The following is a 22,699-nucleotide window of genomic DNA, read 5'->3' as shown; positions in this document are numbered from 1 at the left end:
ATGAAGCAAAGCTAAATGGACTGCTCCTAATTTTTTAAAAAAGGCTGTGAATTATGTTATAATTTAATATTTATCTCTAATGTACCTAAGAGATGACATTTTTCCCCTAAACAATTACAATGGTTTAACAGAAGGTAGCTCATTTATAAAAAGCTCACTCTGTATGACACACAGCTTATTAAGACTATCCGATAGGAAAAAGGGATTTGTATTTTTGATGACCTTATTAAGTCACTTTTTTTTTTTTTAACAGAGTACTGGGTTTCAAAAATAGTTTACAATTCCGAAATTCCTTTTCCTAAAAAATGTTTCCAGGTAAACTTTTTAAAAAAGGTTCTTTCTTAGCTTCTCAGATGGCTGAAACATGAAATTGTCCTACAGTGGGCACTTTGAAAAGTTCATGGGAAAAAAGTCTATTTTGGTGCCCCTGAAATTTGAAACTCATGCATAATTTTTTCAAAATGTGCATTTTCTACTAACTTGATAAAGACTCCTTCCTACATTCACTTATAAACTAATAAGCAAATTCAAATGGTCCTTGACTTTCTTTTATTTTGATTTAAACTTCAGGGAGTTAACAATTACAATTTCTGGTGCTGCATGACCACTAGAGCAAAAACAAGACACTACAGACTGGAAAGAATTTTTTTTTTATAAAAGCTTTTGCTTAATGAATGCAAATTTCATAGGTACAACTTTTGGAATATAGTGGTTCTTCCCCTCATACCTGCCCTCCCACCCCCACTCTCATCCCACTTCCTACTTCCTCTCCCATACCATTCTTCATGAAGATTAATTTTTCATAATTTTTCATTTAACTTTATATACAGAAGACCAACTCTATGCTAGTAAAGATTTCAACAGTTTGTATCCCCCCCCCACACACACACACAACGTATAAAGTGGTGCTTGAGAAAAAGTTTTGCAGTTAATTCTCATAGTACCTCTCATTAAGGACCACAGTCCTATGTGGGGAGTAAGTGCACAGTGACTTCTGTTATTCATTTAACAATTAACACTCTTATTTATGACATCAGTGATCATCCAAGACTCTTGCCATGAGCTGCCAAGGCTTGGAAGCCTTTTGTGACCACAATCTCCTTTCAGTATTTGGACAAGGCCACGAGCAAAGTGGAAGTTCTCCCCTCCTTTCAGAGAAAAGTACATCCTTCTTTGATGGCCCCTTTGGAAAGAGTATTTTAAATATTTAGGAATAACTTGGTATTTCACAAATCTTCACTATTTCACAAAATTTCAAAAGCATTTCAAGGAGTGGTTTTCAATGGGCTTTGCTGGGTGAAAATTGCCATGCAATTACTGACAGCACCAGGAAAAGAGTGTTCAAGAATTACCTAAGGGGGGCGGCGCTGTGGCATAGGGGGTGAAGCCTGAAGTGCTGGCATCCCATGTAGGAGCCAGTTTGAGTCCCGGCTGCTCCACTTCCAATCCAGCTCTCTTCTATTGCCTGGGAGGGCAGTGGAAGATGGCTCTGGTTCTTGGGCCCCTGCACCCACTTGGGAGACCCGGAGGAAGCTCCAGGCTCCTGGCTTCAGATCGGCCCAGCTCTGGCTGTTGCAGCCATCTGGGGAGTGAACCAGCAGATGAAAGATCTCTCTCTCTCTCTGCCTCTGCCTCTCTGTAACTCTGCCTTTCAAATAAATAAATAATCTTTAAAAAAACAAAAAGAATTACTCAAGAATGTCCAGTGGAAGTACTCAAAACAGAAGACCAAATTTTAAAGGAAAACCAAGTCATGATGCTAATACAAATCCTATAAATTAGGGCTTGATCATGATGCACCTGTATGTGCCTGAGCCAATTTTTACCCTTGATTAGTTCTTGTTGGCTTGAACCTTTCCTTTAGGTTCAATGTCCTCCACACAAAAATCTACCCTTTAATACGGCCGTCTTAATTAACCCCACTGAAACGTAAAGGACTCCATAAGGGTTACAGAACACCTCACTCTTCACTAATTGCCAAATTCAATTCTCTTCATCAACCAAAGACCAGAAAGCTCCCTTCGATGTCATGTTGACCTTCACACATGACCATGCACCCACGAACACAAGCCACATGCCTTCCCCATACACCTACAAAGATGAAAATGCACCCGGCCTCTTAATTTGGGGTGAAATGGAAACCTCTGGGCCTGTGTGCACAGCCCACATGCATCGTACATTTGGTCCCCATGAGACTCATGGCGTCAAATCACAGCCCTTGGGTCTCAGGAGAGAGCACATGTGCAAACGTCAGTGGTGCCAGCAAGACCAAGGACTGAGTGTGAACTCCACTCAGTGCACAGCCAAGCCCAAGAATGCCTCCTCTTGCCAAGAAAGGGAGCCAGCTCTGCCTTGGACAAGGGGAGGAGAGCTGACAACAGGAACTATTTATAACCTCCTTTCTTTGCACAATCAAAATCCTAAATTCTTTCTCCAGTCCCACACCAGAAGATGAAGATGTCCTCAACCCTACACAGAGCCTGGACAATCCTCCTAGGCAGCCAGGGAGGTTAAGGGTTACATCATGAAGTGCCGGCTGGCCAAATCGTCAGGGACATCATCCACAGGACTGCAAAGGGGAAGGCGTGGCAGAGCCCAAAATAGGCAGACAGCCTGGAACACTCGGTGACTGGTGCTCATTTCAGAGGAACAGGTCTGATTTTCCTTTTGACACACTGAAGAGAAATGAGAGAGAACAGACCTGCTGCACACGTGATCTCACAGCCGAGAAAGCCCTCCTGCAGTCGCAGATGGCTGACCTCACCACACACCGCCTTTGTCATGCACACTGGTGCTGTGCCCTCCTGGGAACAAGTCCTCTGATCCAGCCCACACAACAGGGGGCCCAGGCACAAAGGACAGGTGGCCGTTCTCACGTCTACAATAGCACCTCTCGCCTTCCCATAGTGCCCTGCACCATCTCTCCCCGACCCTGCCCCAAGCTCCTCTTCTCTTCCTGATTTTCAGCAGTGTCCCCAGGTCGGCTCCTTTCCAGCTATATTCCCAAAGCCACTACTAATGCTCCATCTTCCCACCACATGCTCCTTCCCTCCTGCCCTCTACTGCCCATCACCAGGGGCACCAAATGCACACACGTGGTTAGAACACAAGGGGCTGTATCCCCAGCCCCACAGATGCAGAGAAGGGATCCCAGTGTTCCAAAGTGGGTGAGTTTTCTTCCCCAAGCTCTCTTTCACCGTTATTCCCTAAACTGAGGGTCAAACAGGCTCCCTTGTACAAGCCAAACCAGAGGCCCCAGAACAGGCAGGCAGAGGCTCCTCAGAGGGCAAAGTCCTGAATGGATTTTAAAAACCAAGAATTGGTAATATATATCGATTAAATGCTGCAAGTATGTGATCCTATTAAACATATTTTCAAACATAGAAGAAAACACAAAACAACTTCATGGAAAGTTTTAATTAACCTGGATTTTTTTTTTTCCTTTTGCCCCTAGTTCAACATCCCCTAAAGAAGTTTCAGATATTAAAACAAAAAGTCACCAATGCTATAAAGAAAGCTATTAACAAGCTTTGCCCAGGTCAAGTTCCAGCAGCCAAAGCCTGTTGTTAAATACCCTGAAGCAGAGTATTAAGAACTATATAATCGCAGACACAGACTGCTGCTGACTTCTGCTGTCTCCCAAGCTGGGTAGGTCCCGATGCAGAGGAGAGGGGACTCAGCCCTTACACGATGTGTCTGCATCTATACTAGGTTCCCTACCCTGTGGGCACAGCCCCAGGTATTCATACTAGGGAAACATTCCTGCAATGGAGGTCCCGCCACGTAAAAGCTTGAACACGTGGGGGGAAATCACTGAAGACATTCTTACCATTCTCACTGGGCTCTGCTGGCTTGGCCACTTCTCTGAACGGGATTAGCGCTGCATCTCCGGGCACCCTGGGGCTTTCCACATACTTGGGCTTCCTGACGGGACCTGCAGGGGGAAAGATCTGAGTGTGGCTCATCTTTTCCAGAGGCAAAGCAAGCTTCACAGTGCACACTGGGGGTCCTCACCAGGACCAAGAATGCCTGCAGGAAGAGCAGGACCTCCCCAACCCTGCCCTGGAAAACACACACACACACAAATGCACACACGTCACTGGGGAACGCCCTGCCAGAGCTGCCGAGGGGAAAAAGGGTGCACTCGTTTTCCAGAATGTAAACTCTGACAAGAACTGAAGCTGCTGATCTGCTGTGAGGCCTCTGTCGCCGCCTGCACCATGTGTCAAGTAGGTGATTCTGACGTGTTCAAACCGGATGGCTTGGGATGAAGACATTTTTTACGCAATTTTCCCCTAGCTGGGATGAAGACAGTTTGGTGGCTTGGTATCTCCACAGTCCAGAGGGGAAAACTACAAACAGCTGGCCTCTAACAGGCTCTGCTCTGAGTGGGCAGGGACTAAGGCATCCTATCAGGACAGTGACACACACAGCGACTGTCATGGGCACGGGAGACAGGCTTTCTTGGCAGCTGACACAGCTGCTCCCAAGAGGGCACAGCAGCCAGTCCATCATATGATTCAGGGACACAAGAGGCCGCTTCCTCCTCCAAGCCCCATTTCTCAGAAAAATCTATAGAGTTTGTAGACTGGATAGAACCCTCACACGCAGCTGCTGGGGATGCACAGTGGTAGAACCACTTAGGAAAAAGTCATGCAGTTGCTCCAAAGGCTCAACGAGGAGTTGCCATAGGGCTGGTGATTCCACAATTACATGAGTATACATTCACACAAACTTTGACAGCACTACTCGTCATCACCAATGTCCCTTCAATGGATGACAACAAAATATGGTCTAGCCACACATGGATTATTGGACAGTGAAAAGGAATGAAGCACTGATTCATGCTACAATATGGATAGACCTTGAACACTTCATGGTAAGTGAAACAAGCCAGTCACAAAATGATCCTAGTATATGATGCCATTCACATGGAATGCTTACAACAGGCAAAACTAAAGAAACAGCAAGCATGAAAGGTTGCCAGGGTTGTAGGGTGATGGCTAAGGGGAATGGAACTTCTTTTTGAGGTGACAGAATGTTCTAAAATTACATCATAGTTATGGTTGGACAACCTTGTGGATATACTAAACAAGTACCGTATTACATACTTTTGAATAGATGAATTGTATGGTATCTGAATTGCATTTAAATTACGTTGCTTTTAAAAATAGGTCTGCCTATCCTGTCTACACTTTTCAAACATCACATTATATTTTGGTCCAGACTCACTCCCTTGTTTACCTTATTCCTAAAGGGGTAGTGGAAAGAACACCAGGCAGGTCTACAACTCTGGTCCCTACTCAGCCCTGAGCCAGCCCTGACCATCCTGGGGGGCTCAGCTCTGTCATCACACAAGGAAGAGTTGACGCAGGAGGACCCTGTGTACCTTACCATCTCAAGCACCGGATGCATCTGAGAAATTCCATTTGAAATACGATTTATGGTGAGGGATGCTGCCATCTAAAGGTTCACTGCAAAAGCATCTATACTACTATTTTAAAAAATCCAGTCCCCAGAAAGCTATGCTCCTCATGTACAACATCTTAAAATAAGCCACGTTATCAAAGACATTTCTTGTACTTTACAAATAAGGATGCTATTTCAAACATCAGACACCAGGACTTTTAAATGACTAATGTAGTATTTAATCATATGGCTGTCTCCATGTTTTATTTAACCCTGTAGAAAGAGGATTTTTTAAAAAGTGAAAATGGCTATGAGAGAAAGAGATAATATGCTCAATATCTAAGTGAGGAATGCAGGCTACAAAGCAGTATCCAGACTTTACCTAAAACACTTCACAAACATCCACACAGAAATACGTGTGGGGGAAACACAGGGGATTAGATAGTGTATGTGTAGTAGAACAAAGTAACAAGAAGTACAGACAGAAATGGAACCAGGGCAAGCATCAGAATCTGCCTATGGGGCCGGCGCCGTGGCTCAACAGGCTAATCCTCCGCCTTGCGGCGCCGGCACACCGGGTTCTAGTCCCGGTCGGGGCACCGATCCTGTCCCGGTTGCCCCTCTTCCAGGCCAGCTCTCTGCTGTGGCCAGGGAGTGCAGTGGAGGATGGCCCAAGTGTTTGGGCTCTGCACCCCATGGGAGACCAGGAGAAGCACCTGGCTCCTGCCATCGGAACAGCGCGGTGCGCCGGCCGCAGCGCGCTACCGCGGCGGCCATTGGAGGGTGAACCAACGGCAAAAAGGAAGACCTTTCTCTCTGTCTCTCTCTCTCACTGTCCACTCTGCCTGTCAAAAATAAAAAAAAAAAAAAAAAAAAAAAAAAAAGAATCTGCCTATGCGTGTGGCTCCCACGTGCTCCCTAGGGTAAGATGACTACTTGTATCTGTCCTCCCTCCATCTGCTCTCTTTCACTTCGAGGATTTGGGGAGGTAAAGTCCTCTATTATTACCGTCTGCTGTCTCACAACCCCCCAATCAACAGCAATACTGCTTCTCAAGACACCTTTGCTTCTGCTCAGCTGAACTCTTCAGAGTGAGCTAAACCTAGAGAGATCTCTACCCAGGCCCTAATCTACCTGCCCAAAACATGCTTCAAAAGCATTCTAGGAGTTAGTACTTTCTTAAAACGTGAGTTCTGGGGCTGGCGATGTGGCATAGTGGGTAAAGCTGCTGCCTGCAGTGCTGGTTCGAGACCTGCTGCTCCACTTCTGATCCAGCTCCCTGCTAATATGCCTGGTAAAGCAGCAGAAGATGGCCCAAATACGTGGGCCTGTGTACCCATGTAGGGGACCTGGCAGAAGCTCCTGGCTCCTGGTTTTGGACTGGCCTAGCTCCAGCCATCACAGACTTTGGGGGAGTGAACCAGCAGATGGAAGATCTTTCTGTGTCTCTCTCCCTCTGCCTCTCCCTCTCTTTAACTCCACCTTTCAAATAAATGAATAAATCTTTAAAAAAAAAAAAAGCAGGCTCTGTCATGTGAATGCATAACGGTTGCTATGAATGGCTGGAACGTGGAACTAGTGCAACACAGAGGCTGCAGAGAGCATCCAGACCAGAGTGTTTGTAACTTCTATCCAGAGGCTCAGGAGCAACCAGTGACTACAAGGAAGACTCAGCACTGAGTAGTCAGGAGATTATTTGTGTGATGGGTACACATGGGTGTACCCATCAAATACCGTATCCCTCCCTCCTCAGCTCCCCTAATCAGGCCTCCATCTGTTCCAGAGCTAAAAGCCGTGAGTGACCCTCCTACAACAAGGGGCACAGAGTAGGCCAGGGTGCTCCCAGGCTCAGTTACCATTAATGTCAGGCATGGAAGGAAACCTGGAACATACTAAAGAACATGATATATACAGGCAGCGGTCACACAAGGTTAACCATTTACATATGCTAATCCACCCCTAATTACTTTAGGAGAAAAGCACCATTTCCCCCAATCTGAGGCCTGCAGATGAAGGTTCAACAGTGCATCAGTTTGTTTGTGGCCGATACACGGTGCTATGGTGCAGATATGGGTTGAGTTTATCCCCAAAGGTTCCTGTGTCCTGTCATCCACCAGTTGATGCCGACTCCCAGAGCCGTGAGCTAAATAAACTCTCTTCTTTATAGAGTTGACCTGCCTCGGGTATTTTATTATGGCAACAACAGGTGAAAAGCAGAAGGAATCCAAACCCTGGTCTATGCAGTTCTGAAGCACATGCACAGAACCACTTCTTAGTATCTCTAGAACACTGACATCTAGATTAAATACGCAAAATTTCAGAAATCCAAGGCCTTCCACCACCCTGCTGTCCACAGTCCTTGGCTGTTCATTCTACTTGTCTCCGATCTCCTCAAACTTTCACTGGCAGCTGAAGTGTCATGAAGTGAATGTCAACACGCGTTCTCCAGCACGGCCCTCCACAAACTGCTGAGCCTCAAACCCTGTACCACGGGGTAAGCCGACAGCCACAGAGGGCGGGCTCTCTGCCCCTTTCAATCACTCAGTAGAGAATCTCGGCGTGCTTTCTAGGAGACAGAGCAGAGGAGCCCTCGCTGGCCTCTACTCCCTTTTGAAACATCCTAGACATGCAGTAAAGGGACTAACAGGAGACCATGGAGAAAGGGGGCAGACAAGAAACCAAACCTGTGAGAGTAGAAAGGGGGTGCCAAGGAATAGGAGGGCTGGACACAGCAGAAAAGATCCAAGCTGAGGGAGGCAGGACAAGGACTCAGTGCAGTCCACGGAGACCTCTGTGAACGCAGGGGCAGGGGTGAGGCTCCACACAGCGTGACTGGTTGAAAATCTACCTAAGGAAAAGTGAGGGGTAGGCGTCTGACCAAGCTGTTAGGACATGGGCACCTGCATCCCACATCTGAGTACCTTGTTCAAGTGCTGGCTCTGGCTCCTGATTCCAGCTTCCTGCCAATGCAGATGCTGGGAGATAGCTGGTGATGGCTCAAGCAGCTGGGGCTCTGCCACCTATACAGGAGACCTGAATTGAGTTCCCAGTTCCTGGCTTCAGCCTGGCGTGGCCCTGGTTGTTGTGGGCACTGGACAAGGGAGTCAGCAGATGGCAACTCTTTCCGCATGAGATATCGCCCCCACCCCGAATCTCTTCCCAAGCCAAGCGCACTCCCTCCCCCATCGTGGAGGCTGTGCCTTCTCTATTATTGGCTGAATTCCAAGTCTGTGGACTTTCAAGAGCTATCAGCTCCTGAGTGCTCAACCAAAGTATCCTGATTGAGAACAGTTCTGCCAGAGAAGACTGGTGGGTTCAAGGTATGTTCCCCACTCAGCTGTGAGAACAATGCCAGCCAAGCTTGCTCACCTGGGGGAAGAGATCAGAGGAACCCTCCCTGGGAGAACTTGCTAAGAGAACAGACCCATCAACAATCATAGAAACCTGCCCCATCCCCCTCCCCAAGAGCCACACACCAAGAAATGGCAGATCCCAGACAATCATGCTGCAGCTCAGCTTGCTGTCAATATCTACCTTCCAGACAGCTGTTTAGCCCTTAACACACAAACCAAGGATTGCTAGGCAGTAAAGACTCTTCCTGCAATACAGAAAAAAGGAACCACAAAGAATCAGAGAAACAAGCAGGACGTCCACCAGAGGACAAAACCATGCTGCACCTACAACCCAAGTGACAAAGCGCATCCAGGGTTCAGGAGGCAGCACAGGCTGTGGCTGCACAAGGCAGCTGGGTCACCCCAGTTATGAGCGGTTGCCTTCAGCCAAGCATGATCTTTAAGATTTATTTATTTTAAAGGCAGAATGACATGGACATCTTCTATCACTGGTTCACTCCCCAAATGGCCACGATGGTAGGGGCTGGGCCAGGCAGAAGCCAGGAGTCTAGAATTCCAGCCAGATCTCACATGTGGATGGCCGCAGGCCAAGTACTTGGGGCAAGATCTGCTGCCTTCCCAGGCATATTAGCAGGGAGCTGATCAGAAGCAGAGCTGCTGGGACTTGAACCAGGGCTCTGATATGAAATGCCAGTGTCACAAGCTGTGGCTTAAACTGCTGCACAGTATCACCAGGCCTCTATACCTAAACAGCCATTGACAGAAACACAATGACACAGACTTTTGTGCCACTGCTATGACAAAACTCTCTTGGATAAACAGGCATTAAGCCTAGAGTTAAGACACCTGTGTCCCACATCAGAGTTCCTGGGTTCAATACTCAGCTCTGACTCCTGACTGTAGCTTCCTGTTAGTGCAAGCCCATGTTCACTCAAATAACTGGGTCTCTGTCACCCATGTGGCAGACCTGGACTGGGCAGAAGGAGTGAGAGGGTTGAGCCCATATACTTGTTTACCCCTCAAATGAGTGTATGGGCTCAACCCTCTCATTCTCTCTGCCCCTCAAATCAATGAACTTGAAAGTTTTTTTAAAGATTTATTAAAAAAAAAAACATGTATTTATTAATTTTGAAGACAAGTGACAGTGAGAGAGAGAGAGACAGAGAGAGACAGAAATCCTCTACCTGCTGCTCTACTCCCCAAATAGCCACAACAGCTGGTCTCTCATGGGGGGCAGGGACCCAAGTACTTGGGTCACCACCTACGGCTTTGCAGGTACTTTTCAGGAAGCTGAATAGGAAGAAAAGTAGCTAGGACTCGGGGCTGGCTCTGTGGCACAGCGGGTTAAACCCTTGGCCTGAAGCACCAGCATCCCATATGGGCGCCGGTTCTAGTCCCAGCTGCTCCTCTTCCGATCTAGCTCTCTGCTATGGCCCGGAATAGCAGCAGAAGATGATCCAAGTCCTTGGACCCCTGCACCTGTGTGGGAGACCTGGATGAAGCTCCTGGCTCCTGGTTTTGGATCAGCGCAGCTCTGTCTGTTGCAGCCATCTGGGGAGTGAACCAGCGGATGGAAGACCTCTCTCTCTGTAACTCTTTCAAATAAATAAATCTTTAAAAAAAGAAAAGTAACTAGGACTCAAACCAAGACTGCAAAATGGGATGCAGACATCCTAAGCAAAGGCTTAGCCTACTGTAGCACAACATTCACCCCAAAAGCATTTGTAAGAAAAAAAAAAAAGTAGAGCAATCACATTTCTTGTTGACAGAGCTCAAGACTGAAAAATCCACCTCCACAAAACCCCCATACAGTCAGGAAAACTATTGCCCAATGTCTTTCTACACGAAGCTCCTTGTTTAAAAGAAAACACTACTCCAGATGCCCAAGCACAAGCTGCCTTCAAGGAAAATAATTTCCTCCTTTTACACAGACCAAATGATAAAAGGTTAATCCCCTCCACTTAACCAGAATGTAATACCACACCATAATTACCCAGATAGCATGATATTCTGGCTACTAGCTATGACTTTAGGCAAGAGGCTCTTAGGAACAAGACCTGACTGTCAGGTATTAGCTCATCTGGAAGCTGCTTGGTCTCCCAGGGGCAGGCCTGCCTCTCCAGCACTCCCGGCGGCTGATCACCACACAAGATCAAGCAGCGTGTCCACCTTCAGCATGCACAGGGTACCCTGGGGGTCTGGACACAATGTGGATTCAGATGCTCTAGGTATGGGGCAGGACTCAGACCATGCTTTGACAGCCAGGGCAAGCCCCTAAGGGAGGCCACTGCTGACCACCGACTCTTGTCAGCTCGCGGCAGGAGTCAGTGGCTGTGGCTGGAGCATCAACCTGCCCAGTTTCCAAGAATTCAGATCAACAGGGGTTGTTCTTGATCATAAATTAAACCAACTCTGCCTGAACTCGAGATGGATTTCCTCATCACAACTCTCCCGAGCCCCAACATATGATCCAAGGGCAAGGGGCTCTTAAAATGCCAATAAGCAATAGACACGCCCACAAGAGGTTAACAGCCATGAACCTGCAGGTGCCACGTATGCAGTTTGCAAAAGAATGGCCTCTTCCAGCTTGGAGAAGGGGGTACGTGGGCCTGGAAGGAGCGGCCAGAATCTTTCCTGAAGTTTGCCACCCCACACCTCAAAGGCACAGCCTTCTCCCAATTCAGGGTTCTCCCTTTACATAAATCTCCAAATACACTCTTCCCCGAGGCCAGGTTCCTCACTCTTTTTGACATTTTAATCACACAGCTATGTTGCTGCTTAGAAACTGCCATATAAGGAGTATCTTTTAAAAGGAGGTGGTGGAAATAAACCAAACTGGGCTTTATCTGCAGGCAGTGAAAGAGAGAAGGGCAGGGGTTACTTTTCATTTCTGAGTGTTTCAGTTAAAAATAATTACATATATATGAAAGCAATATTTGGGGCGCAGGAGCACCTGAGGCTACTTATTGCATTTAAAGTAGAGCTTGCATTTTTCACGACATCTGGGGACTATGAAAAGTGGCACTTTGGGTTATCAATCATTTGGGGGATTTTTTTAGTATCTTGAACTTTCACAGTAAAGGTTCCTGTCAATTTTATCTGGTCTAGGCTTTCATTTCACATCAGGAAATGTTCACATAAAGATGAGAAAAACAGAAGATGAGTAAGCAGTCTTGGGGTATGAGGTGGAGGGCCAATCTATCACAAAAGCAGACGTCCTTAAGTCACCAGTTCAAAGGGTAAACTGAGGTAATTGGCCAGATCACAGAGCTGGGCTTTTAAAGAGACAGGCATCCAGATAAATAAAATCTTTTTTAAAAAAGAAGCTCTATCTATTTGAAAGGCAGAGTTACAGAGAGGGAGAGACAGAGAGAAAGGTCTTCCATCTGCTGGTTCACTCCCCAAATGGCCGCAACGGCCTGGGCTGGGCCAGATCAGAGCCAGGAGCTTCATCTGGGTCTCCCATGTGGGTGTGGGGCCCAAGCACTTGGGTCATCCTCAGCTGCTTTCCCAGATGCATTAGCAGGGAGCTTGATGGGACTTCCAACTTCTGATCCCATAGGGAATGACAGCACTACAGGTGGCTCCTTAACCCACTGTGCCACAGCACCAGCCCCTAGACAGAGCTTTTGAAATCTGACACACTTCTTCCCTCTGGTACCCCAAAAGAAAGTTTAGCAGAGAAAAGACACACAATTTGGGCCTAGAAAACAGGAAAAGTTGGCCTAGCCATAGCTAAAGGGAGAGCTCTCTGGTTCCCTCCTGGAGTAGAGGCAGGGCTGGTGAGCTGGTGTCACTGTCCCAGGCACACTCTAGGAGGGGTAAGAGGCTCTGGGAAGAATTTACTCTGAGGGTAAAACCAACAGAAGCAGTCAGAAAGCTGTGGCCAAAGACCTGGGCAATTTCTCCCAGCATGGTGTCCTTTACTCGGATTTCTCCCACGAGAAGCCGTACAGAGGCTGCAAATAAAAAATCTGCAATGCTGCTGGCAACCACTGTGTCTACACCAAGGACTGGTATGAGTAGCACTCGGCTTCCCTGCCCCACAACGCCTGGAGGCGGGAGGGAAGTGCACCAGCTGCCCCAGCTGACAGAGCACTGGGGACTTCCAGAAACTTTCAGAAGCAATTGTACAAGGGCCTGGGACCTTGTGTGATAAGAGTAGGAGAGCAGCTGGGTGCAAATTGAGTTATGACTGCTACTGTGACCTCATCTGTCACAGAGCTGCGGCAATTCCAGGGAAGAAAAACTGAAGGCCCAAGACAAAAACCGGGCCACCTGCGGATGGTGAATAAAGTACGAAGGCTACTGACTCTGCTCCCGGTGAGCCTCCTTCTCCATAGCCCACATACGTTTAGGAGTGCCCTGGGAAAGGGTGGGTAGCCTTCACTCCTGCACACAATGCACAGGGCACCGTGGAGATGCACACAGGCACTGCCACCGAGGCGCTCAAACCTGCTAGGAAAACAGGCTGTTAACATGTTTCCTTCAACAACATGGGCAAAGACTGTCAAATGTCAGTTTGCAGGCTGCCTGTGCATGTACTATGAGCACAAGAAGCTTCTAGAACACAGGAACATGACGATGTTTCTACTTTCAAAGCACCAACGCAGTGTGACCTCTCATGCTGCTCCTGTACTGCACCTGTATTGTTTTGATATATTAAAGCATGGCAATGCATTAAATCACTCTATTTACTCAGCAAGTATCTGTGGCACAGGTATCGTAAGCCAGGCCAAGGCTGAGAGCCAGACACGATGGAGCTCTCTCAAAGCCCTCGTCAGAGAGGGCAAGAGTCTATTACAGCCCCTGGATTTTATTTTAAAGCACGGCCACATAGAGAGAGGGAGAGAAATGCAAGAAGAGCAGCTTTCCACCCTCACCCAAAAGCAGTTAGTTGTCTTAATCTGGAACACAGGCTCCGGGAGTAGTTAACTGTGTTTTGTTTTGTTTTGTTTTGTTTTTTTTGTTTGCTTGTTTTTTTTTTTTTGACAGGCAGAGTGGACAGTGAGAGAGAGAGAGATAGAGAGAAAGGTCTTCCTTTTTGCCATTGGTTCACCCTCCAATGGCCGCCGCGGCAGGCGCGCTGTGGCCGGTGCACCACGCTGATCTGAAGGCAGGAGCCAGGTGCTTCTCCTGGTCTCCCATGGGGAGCAGGGCCCAAGGACTTGGGCCATCCTCCACTGCACTCCCAGGCCACAGCAGAGAGCTGGCCTGGAAGAGGGGCAACCGGGACAGGATCGGTGCCCCGACTGGGACTAGAACCCGGTGTGCCAATGCCGCAAGGCGGAGGATTAGCCTATTGAGCCACGGCGCCAGCCCTTTTTTTTAATTAATTAATTTATTTACTTGAAAGTCAGAGTTACACAGAAAGAGAAGGAGAGGCAGAGAGAGAGGTCTTCCAACCCTTCCTGGTTCACTCCTCAATTGGATGCAACTGTCAGAGTTGTGCAGATCCAAGCCAGGAGCTTCTTCTAGGTCTCCCACGTGGGTGCAGGGGCCCAAGCACTTGGGCCATCTTCTGCTGCTTTCCCAGGCCATAACAGAGAACTAGATCAGAAGTAAAGCAGCTGGGACTTGAACTGGTGTCCATATGGTATGCTGGCACTGCAGGCAGCAGCTCCACCTGCTACGCCACAGTGCTGGCCCCTTAACTGGCTTTTAATGGCAGGGCCATGCCCAGAAGGGGCTGTGGGAAGCAGTCCACTGGCCACCCTTGTCACCACCTGCAGCAGGCATACTTCCTAGGCTTCAGGTCAGAGACAAGCACTGCTCATCAGCATTATGGCCGCCGGTAAGTGCAATTCAGTGGTGAGAGTCGTGACATTCAAGGTGAGGGCATCACCCAGAAATGTCATAGAAGCAACTCTGCCTTGCAGACACCTGGTCCAAGAATCTGGTCCTCAGATGTGAGGGCTCTCAGTAGGAACACCCTGGGTTTGAAAAGTGAATGGCCCCAGACCCAGCTGCTAAGTCCAGGGACTTGTTGGGCCCCTGCTGTGGATGGGCTGGCAATCCTGCATCCTCCCTGGGAGGCCGGATTCTAAACATGTCATTCCACGATTCCCCCTGCTCTTGAATCAACACAATCTCTGTGTTGTAGTGGGCAGCACCCCGGGCTCTGCGAGGAACTAAGAAGAAAGGTTACTAATTAGCTGACCTTGAAATAAGGCGATTACCCTGGATTACGGGGGTGGGCCTGATATAATCACTTGAGCTTTTAAAAGCAGGAGTCAGGCAGAGGAGAGAGGAGGCCGAGGTGGGAGGGATTCCAAGGGTGGGATGGACTCCAGCCTCTGATCTTGACATCCTGAAGGAGGAAGGCAACAAAGGCATACAGGCAGCCTTAGAAGCTAAGGGTGATCCCCAGCTGACAGCTAGCAGGGACGTGGGAACCTCAATCCTACAGCTGCATGGATTCTGCCATCTGAACGAGTTTGGAGGTATCTCATCCCGAGATGCCACGAAGAAAGGCTACCATCTTGGTTTCGGCTCCATGAAACCCAGGGCAGAGAGCCAGCTGGGCCATGCTGGACACAGACGGCCGACCTACACGACTGTCAATAACACGCCTATTTTAAGCTGATAAGTTTGTAGTCATAGCGCAGCAAGAGAACACACATGTAACGTCTTGGAAATACTGTCTTGTGTGCCACAGGGAAAAACGTCGACTGCTAGGTGCTGTCAGCACCACTTCTGGAGCGGGGCAGAGCTGGGGCGCAACCAGGTGTCTGAGGGAGGCTGCAGGGCTGCCCCACCCCAAGGTGGCTAAGAGACCACTGTGGGGGCAAAACACAGGCTGGGCCCCGTTCCCCTCCCACCTGCTGGCGGTTTAGGGGGAGAACTGTCTAGCCCTAACTTCCTCTAACTCTGTGTGTGCATGCGAAGTGGGGGGTATGTAATTATAATTTACCTGAAGCTGGTTTCACCGGGTTTGTAAGAATCATTAACCAAATCATTACAAACAAAACGAACTGCCCATGAAGCTTGATTTTAAGGTGTCTCAGAAAGAGGTCTGGATCCTTCCTGAAATGGCGATTTCAGAATGCCTCCAAGGAACTAGGGAAACAGGCCAGAAGGCAAAGGGGCTTCTGTTCCACAGAGGCAGGGCCTGCGCCCTCACTGCACAAGGAGGCAGAACCCTTGATGGCCTTCTATCCTGGTCTGAGGGAGGTCCCTGGACCAGAGCACCAGGAGCCCATAGAACTGGCTGCATGGGCAAACTCTCAGCTCCCCTCTGACCGTGCAGGGATTCCGACGGCCACTCAGGGGTGCAAACCTCTGGCCGCATCCATCAGGACCTTGCGGCACCAGGAGAGGAAGCTTGCAATAAAGTATGCAGACAGACACAGCAATTATGGGATATGTACATCATGGAATACTACATAGAGGTTAAAAAAATGAAATCATGTTTGCATTTAGTTTGCAACTAAATGGATGAAACTGGAAAACATCATACGTAGTGAAATACGCCAGTCCCAAAAGGACAAATACCACATGTTCTCCATGATCTATAATAACTAACAGAGCACCTAAAAGATAATCTATGGAAGTGAAATTGACACTTTGAGATGCAATGACTTTGAACGGCCCTTGTCTCAGCTGTTGAGGAACAGGGTTTTGTGTTTTTTTTTTTTTTCATATTATTTGAACTCTTTATTAATATAGTTAATAGTACGTGTATGAAGTTAATTGAAAATAGATCTTAGTAAAAAATAAGAATGAGAATAGGAGAGGGAGAAGGAAGAGGGTTGGGAGTGTGGATGGGAAGGCAGGTAGGGTGGGAAGAATCACTGTGTTCCTAAAGTTGCATTTATGGAATGCATAAAGTTTGTATTCCTTAAACAAAAGGTTTCCCCAAAGGCTCCACCTGTTGAAAGGTGCTCCGTGGCCCTCCATAACCATGCAGGAGAAGCTAAGAGCAGAGCAATCCTCTGCCCCACTCGTCTGCTCACTCCAGTCTCCACAATGGCCTTGCATTCTATCCCACCCACACACGCATGTACATCCGGCACCCTTCCCACTACACTGGAAGCCTCATGTCCTCCACACCACAGAGAAAATGGCCGGCAGAGGGAAGGACCCGGAACTTTCTGCCTCACCCTCACACTCATCTGCACTGGCACTCATCCCATCACATCAACCTCAAGCTACTCCTCTCCTGGAGTAGCCGGGTTCCACACCTGGCTCTGGCTTCTGACCCCTGTTTCCTGCTTATGCAGATCATGGGAGGCAGTGATAATGCTTCAAGTAATTGTGCCTCTGCCATCCTCAGGGGAAACCTGGATTGAGTTCCTGTCTCCCAGCTTTGGCCCCAGCCCCAGCTGTCAAGAGCATCTGCGGAGTGAGCCATGGGATGGGAGCTCTGCCATTCAAATGAGAGAGAGATTGAGAAAGAGAGAGAAGGAGAAAGAGAGGGAGAGAGAGAGGGAAGTAGGTTTATATTTTCTTTAAATTATTTTGCAGTTGATGGTTTTTCACTTGAGGCCACACCTAAGCCTAACACAGTAGCATAAACCCCACCATGCCTGAGTTTTGTCCTACTGGTCTGTCCTGCAACTTGAGCAAGGTTTAGAGACAAAGAAAGAGTTGCAATAAATCAGTCTTGAAAATTGATACAATTGCTTTACATTTAGGAATAAGTTTGCCATCTTTGCACAGAGAATACAAAAGGTCTTCAAAAACCTTCAAGGGAACCTATTATTAAAATACTCTGCATGGATTTCAAATTTTGATGCTCAAATAAGTAATACACTTACTTACATGAAAGGCAGGGATAAAGATCTGCCATCTGCTGGTGCAGCCCCAAATGCCTAAACAGCCAAGGCTGGGCCAGGAGCCTACAATTCAATCCAGGTCTCACATGTAGATGGCAGGGACCCACGCAGCTGAGCCAGCCCCTGTGCCTCCAAGGGTGCACATTAGCAGCAAGCCAGGACCAGAGGCAGAGCCGGAACTCAGACCCAAACATTCCAACACAAGACATGGGTGTACCAGGTATCCACCCCCAGCTTATCATTTGCTTTTATTTTTCCCACATGCTTTTTGAAGTACTCTTGTATATCTACAGAATTTTTAATGCTTTTTTAAAAAAGTGATATCTTGGAGTACCTGACTGATGAGGCTTAAGATATTTTAAATATGCAAAATTTTAGCTTTAAACAAAATTCATTTTAAATATGATTTTGGATTAGTTTCTAATTACAAGATTTGTGAGTTTAGAGGCTTGTGGGAAACCATGCTTCCAAATTTTAACTAGAATGTAATGAACGAGAACTGGAAACTTATCTGTACACACATGCTGCTCTCAGACGTCAAAAGGCTCATCCTGTAATAGGCGCTGGGCAAAGGCAGCCTCTCCCTTTGAGAGTGCTCAGTGGAAGGTGAGTCAAGACTCTCTCACCTAAAACGGAAACACGTGTCCTTACTCCAGGGCACACGGTCTGCTGCCTTCTCCACAGCTCCTGCTGGGCTACCAAGGGTAGTCCCTCAGCTGAGTTCTGGAACCTTCTGTGCACTGCTGCCCTGCTGCCCACACAGAGCCACATGTAACGTCATCGCCATGTACTCTCCAGCATCTGCACAGAGACAGCCCTGTGGCCCGGAACCCCTTCTGCTGCTTTTTTACAAGGTCATCAGCAGGGAGCTGGAACAGAAGTGGATTGATTACCCAGGACACGAAACAGCACCCATATTGGATGCCGGCATCACAGGTGGTAGTTTTACCCACCGTGCCACAGCACCGGCCCCTGGCCAATGACATTTTAAACCATCTTAGCAACTCCCTCATCAACCCAGGTGAAGTCACCTTTGATGGATGTCACCATTCCAGGGGCAGACACAGTCCCAGGTGGCATGCAGGGACTTTGCAGACTGCCTGGCTATGCCCCACACAGGCTTCAGCATTTCAGGCATGGGCACAAAAACATTTGGGGCAAAGATGAATGTGAGACTTTAAAAAAAAAAACGCCCCAGCCTGCCTGCGCCAGACTAGCTCCAAGGTTCAGAACGTTGACCTGTTTTACCTGTAGACCTCAGCATTAAACAATCTCGAGAAATCTGGGAAAAATCTTACCTGGAGATACTTATTTTGTATGCCAAAAGAAATGACTACTGAGATTTCTTACTTTAAACTTTCTTTTCTGTGTAAACTTGATCATGTGTAAGGCAAAGTCAGAAGAAAGCCTCTTTCTTTAAGAACTTAATATTTTTTTCCTGGTAAGAACGGGGCCATCAAAGAAGGAGGTACCCTTCTCCGAAGGGAGGAGAGAACTTCCACTTTGACCATGACCCTATCGGAATAAGATCAAAGTCAGCGAACTCTAAAGGCTTCCATAGCCCTGGCAACTCATGACTAGAGCCTAGGGAGATTACTGACGCCATGAACAGGAGTGTCAAATTGTTAAATCAGCAACAGGAGTCACTGTGTACTTACACCCCATGTGGGATCTGTCCCTAATGTGTCGTCTAAAGCCAAGTGATGCTATAACTAGTACTGAAACAGTATTTTTATACCTTGTATTTCTGTGTGGGCACAAACTGATGAGGTCTTTACTAATTATATACTGAAGTGATCTTCTGTATATAAAGAGAATTGGAAATGAAAAAAAAAAAAACAACCTGGTGTTAAAATGGAAATGGCATAGAAAATTAATTAATTTGAAAAAAAATTATGTAGGATCTCTGTCTTTAATGTGCTGTACATTGCTATTTAATGCTATAATTAGTAATCCAATGGTAGTTTTTTCACTTTATGTTGCTATATGGGCAAAATGTTGAAATCTTTACCTAATATATACTAAACTGATCTTCTGTATACAAAGAGAATTGAAAATGAATCTTTACATGAATGGAAGGGGAAAGGGAGCGGGAAAGGGGAGGGTTGCGGGCGGGAGGGAAGTTATGGGAGGGGGGAAGCCATTGTAACCCATAAGCTATACTTTGGAAATTTATATTCATTAAATAAAAGTTTAATAAAAAAAAAAGAAAAGAAAAAAAAATATTTTTTTCCTGGTGCAGGTCTTGTAGAGCCGCGGGTTAGGCTACGCTGGCAAGGTTGGCATTCTACACTGGAGTGCTAGTGGCTGCTCTGCTTCCAATCCAGCTCTCTGCTATGGCCTGGGAAAGCAGCAGAAGATGGCTCAAGTGCTTGGGCACCTGCACCCACCTGGAGAACAGGGTGGTACAGGCTCCTGGCTTCAACCAGGCCCAGTTCTGGCTGTTGTTGGTATTTGACGAGTAGACCATTCGATGGGAGGTATGTGTGTATGTGTGTGTGTGTGTGTGTGTGAGAGAGAGAGAGAGAGAGACTCTACCTTCTGAATAGATAAATCTTTTTAATTTTTTTTTTCTTTAAAAGCGCTTTAACTAGTAGAATAGCACACAGGCCACATCTGTCACAACTCTGCCTAAATTGCTCCTAGACTAGGAGCACAAGCTTACTCAGAGTTTACCACAAGGTGGCGCTGCTTCAATGCTAATTCCAGACAAGTTCACCATCAGTGACAAGGCCTGTGGCCCTGGAGCATCACATTTCTTGTTGGGGCTCCAGGCCACACAATGGCTGACAGCCTATGTGGGGAATTAAGGCACTGAGGCAACAACCTTCCGCCCCACTGTAGGCCCGGCCTCACAGAACGCATTCTGACATACTCGGTCCCTGCAAAAATTCATTTCAGGCTCACCTGCGACCAGCAAGGCACCTAAGGGAGGCAGGAAGGCCTGAGCACTCCTGCAGCAGACAGAAGTGCAGCACTGAAGGGTCAGTGACCCTTAGGTCCACACTGAAATACAGGGTGACGACAGACAGGGAGATTCCAAACAACCCACACAGACTTACATAAGTTACAGTGGTCCACTCTATTGCCAGGAAGGGGACGGCTGATGCCACCCCTGACGTGTGCATAGGGAGTTTCTTCCAGAGAGCATGGAACACTTCAGGAGCAGGGAGGAAAATCAAAATAACTCCTCCCACGGAGAACACTGGCAACCACACCTCAGCCAGGCCAACGTCGCCCGAGACACAGCACATCGCCAGTGCGTGCCATCCACACGGGTGCTGACAAGGACACTTCTGGGCTTCCCAGACGTCCCTAACTCGAGCCGAACCACGAGAACAATACCACACAAATTCCTATAGAGCCAGGGCTCGTCAAAACCATGAAGGTCACCCAAACAAGCACAGTTGGAGCCACTGGCCCAGCCACGCGGCGTCTGAGACGTGGCAACTCACGTGCCGGGTTGGGGTCCCGGAAGCAGAACAGGACATGAGGTATAGGCTACGGCATTGGTTCAGGAGTTGTGAGAAATGCACTGTGCTCATGAGCTATGTCAGTGACAGAGCAAAACTCCGTACCACCCCTCACAACTTCTCCATAAATCTATTCTGAAACAAAAAGTTCTCTGAAGGGAAGAGTTCAGCCAAGGCTCAATGGTCACTACGAGGTGCTGTCGCACAAGGGATCCCCTTACCTCCTGCGTTGAGGTGTTTGGGCTGTGTCCCCTGCAGTCCCTGGACAATCGATCGTCACAGAGGAAGAAGCCAAAGCAGGAAAATGCTGCCCCGCGGTAGACCCCATGAAGGACGGGGGGCGGGAGCACAGTGCTCGCCGGCACCCGTGCGCCCTGCACATTGTGAGACTGATCTGCCCTAAGGCAGCTGTCCTGGGTGGCAGCAGAGCGAAACGGAAATGACCCCGGCTCTGGAACCAGACGGGCCCAGGTTCAAGTGCCAGCCAGTCATTAACCAGCTGGGTGACCTTCAAGAAAGTTATCTAAACTCTAGGGGCTCCCCATCTACTGCCTGTGGTGCTTGCACTGGCACCTCAGGGCTGGAAGTGTTTATAAAGTGTGCCGTATGTGATAAGTACTGAGCAAACGCTAGGTCTCCATTCCTCCTTTCCCTTCCTCTGAGGCCAGAGGCACGCAGGGAAACTAGAGTCCAGGGCTCAACTCAGACCACGACGTGTTTGCCCAAGTAAAACTTTACCGGCACAACAGCCATGACTCTATGAATTCTCTCTGGCAGCTCTGAGCTGTAAAACAGAGTTTTTAACTCACAGAGTTAAACAACAGAGGCTGTATGGCTCTCGAAGCCTAAACTATTTACTGCCTGGCCTTTGATAGAGAAACTTGGCCAATTCTGCATGAAGGTCATCAGTTACTGAATTCCCAAAGCTAACAGGTACCTTTCATCTCTTATTGTACTTGACCCTCAAGATACCTGCCTCAGATGTCACATCTAGGAATCCATTCTCCTTCCCCAGGGCCTGGGATCCGAGCTCAGTCTGCACTTCAGCTTCCTGGCGCTCCTCGCACACAGAACTCCAAGGGAGCACCAGATGGTCCAGACACGCAAAGTGCACCTGCTCCAAGCTGCGGCTCATCATGGCCACACCTGCACCTCCGGTAGTGAAGAAGCAGCAGCATTATTTGGAGTGCTAAGACGATACTCTACCTTTCAGAGCCTTCAAATCCTCACCCAAAATACAGGTGGAATGCCTGCCTTGGGAATACCACAAAAACTGAAGCTGAAGAAAATGTAAAGCTACTAGGCACAACATTTAGAAAAATCTGGATCCATCCAGCAAACCACCTCAAAAGCCAGGCCTTCCCAAGCGTCCCCAGTGGCATGCAAGCGGTGAGTAAATTATGACTCCCCTAGGCTGTCAGGCAGCATGTGGAGCACGCCTCAATGGACAGTACACTCATCCAAGGGCTGTCCCAAAAGTCCCTGGACTCCTATGTGTGCGATATGAAAGGGGCAGTGCTTGTCTTCCTCCCCAGTCTCCTATACAAAAACATTTCCCTAAAATGTTCTCAAGTCACCCTCCACTCCACGCCATTCTCCTCTGCCGGGCAAAGGTTTAAACCCCTCTACTTAGTACAAGGGTCCCAACCAGCCTCCTCAACTGCAAGACGGCCTGCAGGAAGCCACC

General features: G+C 48.0%; 1 protein-coding gene across 14 annotated transcripts in view; it reads right to left on the bottom strand.

Annotated features, from left to right (window-relative positions):
• The window catches only part of TANC1 (tetratricopeptide repeat, ankyrin repeat and coiled-coil containing 1), a 342,597-nt gene that overhangs the window by 85,616 nt on the left and 234,282 nt on the right, over positions 1 to 22,699 (bottom strand). For 11 of the 14 annotated variants that reach the window (XM_062187057.1, XM_062187068.1, XM_062187098.1 and 8 more), the window contains one exon: positions 3,830 to 3,934. The exons of the other annotated variants lie outside the window; for them this stretch is intronic. In XM_062187057.1, coding sequence (XP_062043041.1) covers positions 3,830 to 3,934 — 105 coding nt within the window. The remainder of the gene's footprint in view (positions 1 to 3,829; positions 3,935 to 22,699) is intronic. 14 annotated transcript variants of the gene reach the window in all.

Source organism: Lepus europaeus, chromosome 1 (assembly GCF_033115175.1).
Source record: "Lepus europaeus isolate LE1 chromosome 1, mLepTim1.pri, whole genome shotgun sequence".
NCBI lineage: Eukaryota > Metazoa > Chordata > Mammalia > Lagomorpha > Leporidae > Lepus > Lepus europaeus.
The sequence above is the reverse complement of the archived record's forward strand: the minus strand, read 5'-3'. Positions and strand labels throughout refer to the sequence as shown.